The sequence below is a fragment of the Monodon monoceros genome, unplaced genomic scaffold (genome assembly GCF_005190385.1).
Source record: "Monodon monoceros isolate NGI ecotype Baffin Bay Population unplaced genomic scaffold, NGI_Narwhal_1 Super_Scaffold_21, whole genome shotgun sequence".
In the NCBI taxonomy this organism is placed as follows: domain Eukaryota; kingdom Metazoa; phylum Chordata; class Mammalia; order Artiodactyla; family Monodontidae; genus Monodon; species Monodon monoceros.
In genome coordinates, this window is record NW_021703778.1 from 164,414,385 (window position 1) to 164,423,467 (window position 9,083).

The 9,083-nt window shown below is 55.9% G+C and overlaps 1 protein-coding gene across 1 annotated transcript; it reads left to right on the plus strand.

Annotated features, from left to right (window-relative positions):
- Positions 1-1,972: 1,972 nt before the first annotated feature.
- SERPINA3 (serpin family A member 3) lies at positions 1,973-8,527 on the plus strand. The gene is given in 5 exon segments (XM_029237555.1): positions 1,973-2,609; positions 4,294-4,422; positions 4,425-4,566; positions 7,128-7,278; positions 8,333-8,527. Coding segments are annotated over 5 exon segments (1,254 nt in total).
- The last annotated feature ends 556 nt before the right edge of the window (positions 8,528-9,083 follow it).

Genomic DNA, 9,083 nt, shown 5'->3' on the forward strand with positions numbered 1-9,083 from the left:
CAGCACCCATGAAAATCCAGCATCCCAGGCAGGTAGCGGCTCTGGATCCACTCCCCACATCCCGCTCTCCCAGGCAGTTAATCCGTGATGCTCCCACACTGAGAGCAAAGGGACCCCCTTTCCACGGTGGTTCTAGGACCCTGTATGGGGCCTGTGGAACGTGAGGCAGGAGGGAGGTGGGGGGACTTATGTCCGATGCTGGGAGTGTTCTGCCCCGTCTGAAGACCAGTCCTCTCTCTGGGTCTCAGTTTTCATCCTGCAAAGGGAGGGACATGCTACCAGGGCTTCTGGGAACATTTCGGCCTTTGACTCTGTGGGATTCTGATTCGAGCCAGCTGTGCATCCCATACAGCTGTGCATCCACTGTCAGGATCAGAACTTCCCTGAGGGCCGTGCAGTGCGTCTCCTTGCCTGGCACAGGTGATGCTCTCAGAGAGCCGGGTGGATGGAATTAGTGCACAATGTCCCTCTGGGCAGAGGCTGCGGGGTCTCTAAGAGAGTTTCCTGGGCTCCACTGTCCCTATAGGGTCCCCAGTCAAACAGACAGGAAGGTGCGTCTGTCCAGCAACTGAAAAGACAGACTGCTCAGAAACAGAGCCAGCTCTCCAATCCAGCCAAATAACAAAAGCACTATTTCTCCAGGAATAATTTGGGAGGAAAATGTTTAACTCTTTTTGAAAGAAACAACTGCATTGGCCCTGAGTAAACTAAAACTTGGGGCAATTGATCGCCCCTGTCCCCAGGCTTGTCCTAAGGCCTTTCCACTGGCCTCAGCTCAGCTCCCTCCCCTTCACTCCCCCCTCCTCTCCCCTCTCGTCCCCCTCCTCTGCCTCTTTTCTCTCTCTCTTCCTCTCTTCTCCCCTCCCCACCAGCAGCCCTTTCTCCTCTGAACTCTGAGATGACGGGGCAGAGGCTGGAGGTAAACAGTCCTGTTTGCTGAGGCCTCCAGCTTAGACCTCAGTCTCTCCTGGAGGCTTCCAGGCAGTAGCTCTGTCTCCTATCCCCACGGATCACAGCTCTGGCTTGTAGGGTCCTAGAGAGGGTGGCATGTGGAGGAGATGACACCTCTGGAACTCCTCTTATGAACCCAGCACCTTCATACTTTATGTCACCTGAGCCATTCAACATGGACAGAGATGGGAGCTGAGGCTCAGTCACTTGCTTGTCACACACAGCACTCACAAATGGCCAAAATGAAATCCTTGCCCAGGACTCGGAGCCCACCCGGCTTTCTCCCCACTAGGAGGCTTTTCCAAGCTTACGGTGGAATCAACCACCACGTGTCCACCTGCCGGGGGCTGAAAAGAACACTCTACCCTCCTTGTTCTTTACAGCAACACTGATCAGGGTCACTTAGGCTCCAGCGCTGGCCCCGCTGCTTGCGGTGGCCTCTCTCACTGAACCCTCACTGTGACCCGGCACCACGATGTGAGTGCCTCCCTAAGGCCACACGCTTGCAATCAAGAGGCCGGGAGAGGTGCTGTGTCCTCTGACTCAGTCCAGGGCTCCATCCTGGGGGGCAGACAGGGGACATAGTGGAAACGGAGCCCCTGATGCCTAGTCCCCTCTGATGGTGGCTGCTCTCCCAGCAGGAGGGGGATGGGTTCTCACTGGAAAGCACCTCACACCCATCACCAGCTCCCCACTGGAGCCAGGCAACCCAGGCTTCTCACCCTCGCTCCTCTACTTCCTTGCTGGGTGACCTTGGAAAAGCCCCTTTCCCTCTCTGTGCCCAGTTTCTCCATTGGGGAAATTGGGAACAATTACAAGACTTGCTTCAAAGGGTGAGAGAGAGCCCAAAGCCTCCTCATGTATGTTGGGAGCCCAGGAGGGTGCCTAGAACTGGGAGGTCACAAAGCAGCAGAGGCAGAGAGAACAGAGACCACGTGGGGACACTGGGTGGTCGTTGGGACATCATCGGACACACCGAGACTTAAAGGAGCTTTGCTTTTCAGAGACGAGGGCAGAGGGAATGTCCCCCCTCCTGGCTCTGGGGCTCCTGGTGGCTGGGCTCTGCTCCAGTGTCCACTGCCTCCCAGGGGGTGGGCTTGACCCGGAGGATGTGACCCCAGACGACCAACACAAAGGGGCACCTGTGGACGACCACACATTCATCTCCAGCAACACCGACTTCGCCTTCAGCCTCTACAAGCAGTTGGCTTTGAAGACCTCCAATGAGAATGTCATCTTCTCCCCCCTGAGCGTCTCCATGACCTTGGCCTTCCTGTCCCTGGGGGCCCGTGGACCCACCCTGATGGAGACCCTGGAAGGCCTCAAGTTCAACCTCACAGAGACCCCCGAGACAGAAATCCACCAGGGCTTCCAGCACCTCCTGCAGATGCTCGGCCGACCCAGCGACCAGCTGCAGCTGAGCTTGGGCAATGCCATGTTCGTCCAGGAGCAGCTGAAGCTTCTGGACAAGTTCAGGGAAGATGCCCGGGCGCTGTGTGCCTCCAAGGCCTTCTCCACTGACTTCCGGGATTCCGACACTGCCAAGAAGCTCATCAATGACTATGTGAGGAATAAAACGCAGGGGAAAATTGTGGAGCTGTTCAAAAATGTTTCCCAGAGCACAGTGATGGTCCTGGTGAATTACGTCTACTTTAAAGGTGGGTGCCCTGTTTAATTCAGAAGGAAACACACTTTTGGTTTTGTGTCTTCAGGGCTATTTCTGTCCAGCCTCTGCCAACTGTGTCGTTCGGTAAAACATTATAGAGCAGGCTGCTCCTGGCTGAGGGGCGCTTGGGCTCCAAGGCTCTGCCTCGAACATAGGCTTTGTCTCTTTTGGGGTTTTCTAAATCACAGCTGACTGTGCGGGACTTAAGTGCAGGGGAGCCACTAACCCTTTGTCTGAGCCAGAGGCAGACTTTTTATTCTGATTTAAACTTGCCCGGCTGCCAGAAGGAAGGAATTTTCGTCTCAGCTCTCTCCGGGGTGGCCTGGAACTCCAGGTTCCTCCCTAATGAGATGCTTTCGGACACGCTCAGGAAGGCCTCAGCCGTGTACACCGTGGGCTGTGTCTGACGGGCTCCATCTAAGGGGACTTAGTCTCTGGTGGTTGAGGTGAGGCTGGTGGCCGTCTTCACAGTGTGACAGCCTCTGAGCAGCCTGGTCAACACAAGGAACTTCAGTTGTGCTCTTTCATGACTATGAGGGTGGAATTGGCAAGGCCATCATCTGAGGGAAGACTCAGAGGACAGCAGCCAGCAAAGACTCTTTCCCAGATTCTAGCTGGCCCAGTGCCCAGTCCCATTGATAGAAACTCAAGATTGCAAACCTCAGCCTGAAAACTCATAAGGATCAGAGTGAAGGCAGATAGATTTCACACATAGAGCCAGCAGTGCAAATAGGGACACAGCATAGATAAAGACAGAAGGAATGACCGTTGAGTCAGGGGGTGGTCACGTGCCTAGGAGACACTAGCTCTGGGGAGACAAGTTAGCCCTGTGCTGGGAGCTCCTGGCTGCAGCCATGGCCAGCCCTCCTGGGTCTGTGTTTTCCTCTGTAAATGAAGGCATAGAATCCCATTTCTCTGGAAAACTAATCCAGGCCTGTCCTGCTATGTTTATTCTTTCAGTCTCCTGTGCTTTCCTCTCCTACAACCCTGCCCTGGTCTAGGACTTTCTCCTCCCAGATCTCCCCACCAGGGGCACCCCAGCCAGCCCTGCATTCCCTCTGCTCCTGCCTCTAACTCTGGGGACACAGGCAGGGGTGGAAACGAAGCAGGAAGTGGGGGTGGATACACACTCCATGAAGCCCCAGGGCCCTAATCTCCCCAAGAAGCCCCCATCACTGAATGCTCCATCCTCCTGCGGGAAGACCACAGCCCTCTCCTCTGCTGACCCCGCCCTGCCCTCCTGGTACCCATGTGGCTCCTGCTTCAGCCTGGCTCACAAGGCTGCGAGGACATGTGTCCTCCCTGCAAAGCCGGTGACTAACCACTGGTCACTAACACTGTTTCCTTTAAGGACCAGGAGCTCCCATTTCTCTGCAGTCCCAGCCTCACCCCGTCTCTCCCTTGCCCTGTCCTGTTCCTGTTGGTTTCTCACGTAGCACAATTAACCAGGTTTGTTTCATGTCCCCCTTCCCAATCCAGACCTGTGGGCTCACCCCCATCCCCAAGGGCCTACCCACCTGCCCAGGTATATGTGCAAACCTAGCAGGGCCATCCCTAGAGGCACGTGGGGGGCTGCTGGTGTGGGGAGGGTCTCCCCCACTCAGGGACCAGGGCAGAGGAGTGAGACGCCTGCAACCCTTGCACCACAGACCCCTCACCTGTCCCTCCACCTCTAGCCCAGTGGAAGAAGCCCTTTGATCCCAGCCATACTTATAAGTCAGAGTTCCACGTAAACGAGAACAGGACAGTGGAGGTGCCCATGATGACCACTGGGGGCCTGGAAACGCCTTACTTCCGGGATGAGGAGCTGCCTGCACCGCAGTGGAGCTCAGGTGCACCAGCGACGGCAGCGCGCCCTTCATCCTCCCTGACAAGGGCAAAATGCACGACCTGGAGGCCAAGCTGCTCCCAGAGACGCTGAGGAGGTGGAGAGACTCCCTGCAGCCCAGGTGTCTGTCCCCAGGACCCGGAGCTGTGGGCCCACCTGCCTTCTCGGCCCTTCCCCCTCTTCCAGGACTCCGGACCCGCAGCCCCCGGGCCTCAGTAATGTCCAGGGGCGGGGGCAGAGGTGGGAGGGCCCATCCAGGGGTGACCTTGCCCTTGGCTGCCTGCGTGGCTCTGGGCCTGAGCTGTTCCTTCTCTAAGATGATGACATCAGAGGGGGCGGGGCTGAGGGTTCCTCTGACACTGACATGCGCTGAGTCGTGAGGATCCTCACACAACCCCAGGACACTCACACTGTTCTCTCCGTGGCCCCACCTTTTGCAGGTGGAGGGGGGGCAGATGGGACTGGGATCAGTTGGGGGCTCAGGTGAGACAGACGTGAGCATCAGCTTTGCACGGGCTAAACATTAATTCACTCATTTATTCATTCAACCATTCAGCACTGATTGAATGAATTAATTAAGATCAAGCTATGTCTGAGGGACTAATTTAGACTCTGAGGGTAGGTCAGCGAATAAAACAGTAAATTCCCTGCCCTAATGGCACTTACTTTGTAGTTGGAGGAGACAGACAGGAAATAAATATAATAAATTATTTGGTACTTTGAGAGGGGAGAAATGGGGAGGCGGGGATAGTAAAGCACAGTAAAATCATGAAAAAATGGGACCCGCAAGTAGTTTGTGATTGTAAGCAGGGTGGCCCTTAGGTGATATTTGAGGTGAGGGTTTGAGCGATGTGAATATGGTGGGGAAAACATTCCTGGTTGAGGGAACAGCCAGTGCAAAACCTGTTTAGACAGGATGGAGCCTGGTGTGGTTGAGGGTTAGTGAGGCCAGAGCAGCAGAGCAGAGGGAGTGAGAGGGAAAGTTGGGAGAGGTCAGGACCCCAGAGGGGATTCAGGTCACTTGGAGCCTTGCAGACCCCTCGACGCACCCCCCTCTAAGGGAAATAGAGACTCATCACAAGGTTTTGGGCCAAAGAGTGAACGATCTGAGTCATGTTTTAAACGGATCACCCAGGTCATCCAGTGGAGGACAGACAGCCGAGGACCAGCATGGAGGCAGGGAGGCCAGCCGGGCGCCCAGTGCACTCACCCAGGGGAGCCGCTGGGGATGCACCAGGAGGAACCGGGAAGGGCAGAAGGGGTCGGGCTCTGGATAAACTGAGCGCAGACACACAGGCCAGGATGTGGAATTCAGGAGACCAATAACAAGGGGGACGGCAGAGGGAGAGGCACTTGTGGGCGCAGTGTCTGCTGCGGGGGAGATAGGGAAGCTTGTGGGCAGCTATGCAGATCCTAGGGGCAGCGGGTGTGGGAAGTACGTTATAAACCGCAAAGAATGAGAGACCTGCCTAGACGTGACATTGAGGCTGCAGTCCCTTCCCCAACCCCTGTCCAGGGGACCGGGCGCCTTGGGGCTGCCTGACTCTCAGCCCCTCCTCACTGCAGATCCCAGGAGACTCCAGGACACGGGACCCACCCTCCCCCTGCATGTACTCCCTTCCCAACCCTTTCCTTCCTCCAGTACCAAGAGCTACCACAGGGCGGGGGCTCAGTGAATAGTTGTAAATGGATAGAATATTCATCAGACATCTTTGATTTACCAGCACTGGGGGAACCAGCATCTACACGCCCCTGGCCCATGGAGGGCGCCCACTAAGAATCTGTCGAATGAATGGATAAAGGAGGGGGGAGGGAGGGAGGGAGGGAGGAAAGATGGCCTATGAGGAGGAATAGGTACCTCCCTGCTCCCAAGGGACTCAACGTTTAATGGGAGCCACAGCCTCCTCGTATTTGGCATCTGTAAGAGCTGACACCATGACAAGAGTCTTAAGGGAAATAGAGACAGAGAGAGAGGAGGCATCTGTTGCTCCAAGAACCTGCTGCCACCTCTGCTCAGAAGCAGATGCATCCCTGCCCTCAAGGAGCTCACTGGGAAGACAAGATAGAGATGTTGGATTGGTTGATTCAGGTCCCCAAGGCCCTTGAATGCAGCCCCCCAGCCCTCCACATCCCGCACAAGCCCCTTCCCGGCCCCTCCCCTCCCCACTGCCCGCACTCAGGCTGCCTCTGTGCTGTGGGGCAGCCCTTCTTTCTTCCCTCTTTCCTGCAAGTGCATCCTCCTGCCTCCTGGACTCCTCTTCACCCAGTCAACTCCGTCCCCTCCTCCGAGACTCAGGGTCCATGCCACCTCCTGCAGGAAGCCTTCCTGGTGCCCATGGAGCAGCCGCCCCAGCACAGTCTCCCGGAAGCTGTGGAATCCCTGTTGGAGGAGGGTGTTTCCCGTGCCCTACGGGTTTACAGGGAGAAGCAGGGCCAGATGTGGGCATCGCTCCAGCCCCAGCCCTTGTGCACTGCCTAGCACGTTAGATACTTGCCGACATGATGGATAATTAACGAATTAAGGAGAATTACCCCGAGGGGTCTAGAAACTGAGGAAAGGAGTCCTTATTCCAGGGAGAAAGGGGTAGCTGGAGTGGAAACCACAGAAGACCAAGCTGTGAGGTGGGAAAAGGAGGGCTCTGAGTGAAGCAGAAGTTCAAGTTTGTTTTCCTCATTTCCTAGACGGATAGATGAACCCAACTTGCCAAGGTTTTCCATCTCCAGCGACTATAAGCTGAGAAACATACTTTCCCAGCTGGGTATTAAGAAAGTCTTCAACCACGAGTCTGACCTGTCAGGAATCACAGAGGTCAACAAGCTGGGGGTTTCCGAGGTGAGTCTTTAAAACTTTGGACAATTCATCCTTCTTATAGGAGCTTGAATGGTGACAGACAGGTAGATGTTTGGTTAATTTTGAATTTTCAAATTCATTGAATTTCGTATAACTCACTCATCCCCCCTGGGACTCCCTAAGCCCAGGAGAGCTGGGTTACAATCGTGGTGGGGAGCTGTCCCCACTTTCCCTGAAATCTAATGTGACCCAGAAGTCTATCACTGGGAAAGATCTGAAATCAGCAGTGGACCCCATGCCAAGCTCTACTCTTCACTGCCTATAGAGTCAAATACTTAAAATCTCGTACCCCTCAGTGTTTTCATCTGTAAATGAGGGTGATAGTTCTTAGCCAGCATGCAGAGTCTAGCAGAGCAGGTAAGAGGTTATAGGTACTAACAATGGCTACAGGGCCATCGTGATGGAAATACGCTAAGAGCACAACGCAAGAATACCAGAGGCCCTGGTACCGCAATCCTAGAAGCAGAGAAGTCAGAGTGAATGGGGGAGGCTGGGCAGCCCTGCAGTCTCCCCTGCACCCCACCTGCCAAAGGACCGGGTAAAGGAGGCGCATGTGCCAAGGGGCCTGCGGGGTCCAGGGATGGGAAGCCACATCCTACACAAAGTAGCCGAGGGCTCAGGGACATTTCCACTGGGGCAGGAGAGGAGCAAAAGCAGTGCCCACCCATCTGCTGCTTCGACATGGAGGGACTGTGGACAGTTGCCTGTAAGAAAAATATATTGCCTTGCCCCTCCCCCTACACTAGGGGGGCATCACAGTCTCTGGACTCAGACAGAGAGGGATCCAAATCAGGGAACCCCTGCTCTTTGCCTCTCTGACCCTGGGCCCAGCACTCGCAGCCTCACTTTGCACATCTGTGCATCATGACTGCAAACCAGCTGAGAGTTTGTTGCGAGGACAAACAAATTGAACAGGTTGACAGCACGGTGACAGACAGCATCGGGTGAATGAATGCCAGTCCCCTTAGTGGGGGTCAGGCAGCTGCTCACATCCTACTCCCCTGTGTCCAGTGGGTGATGCTCTGGGTCCCCACAGGTGGTCCACCAGGCCATGCTTGATGTGGGCGAGGAAGGCACGGAAGGAGCTGCTGCCACTGGAATCAAGATGGTGACTTCAACCTTACAAGCGTTCATTGCTAGTTTTGGCAGGCCCTTTCTGATTTCCGTAATTCACAAAGATACTCAGAGCATCATCTTTTTGGGGTAAGTCACCAAACCCAGTCAAGCCTAGGCCTCCCCTCTGAGTGGCGGGTCCCCTCGCTAAGTAGCTAGTAGCCCTGGTCCCTGGGAGCAGCCTGGCCCCTGTGCACCGAGGAGCCCCCTGCCTGTTCCCACCTGCTCACCCTTGGGAAGGTGACAGTGACTCTGCTGGAGGCTCCACATGCACAGGGAGTCTGTGCCTTGGTCAGTAAGAGGCTCCGAGCCCTATGAAAGCAATAAGCCACCTTCCTTGGACTGGACTCTTTCCTGTGTGTCTCCACCCTTACCTGCGTGATCCCATGCCATGGGCAGCCTGGGCCCCGAGGCCAAGCCCCCCGACCTCCCACACTCGCTCAGCCCAAGCCAGACTCTGGGCCCCTCGGCCTCAGCCTCACCAGCCGACCCAGAAGCAGGCTTTGTGCCTGTGACCAAGCCCACTGGACCTCAGGCCCAGGGCTGGGAGGGGCCCCTGCTGCCTGATGCCCACTTCCGGGGGCTCTGGTCCCAGGTCCAGGTTCACTCCTCCCTCCCCAGGGCCCAATGTGCCCTCGTGCTGACATTGCAGGGGCTCCAGAACCTGACCTCTT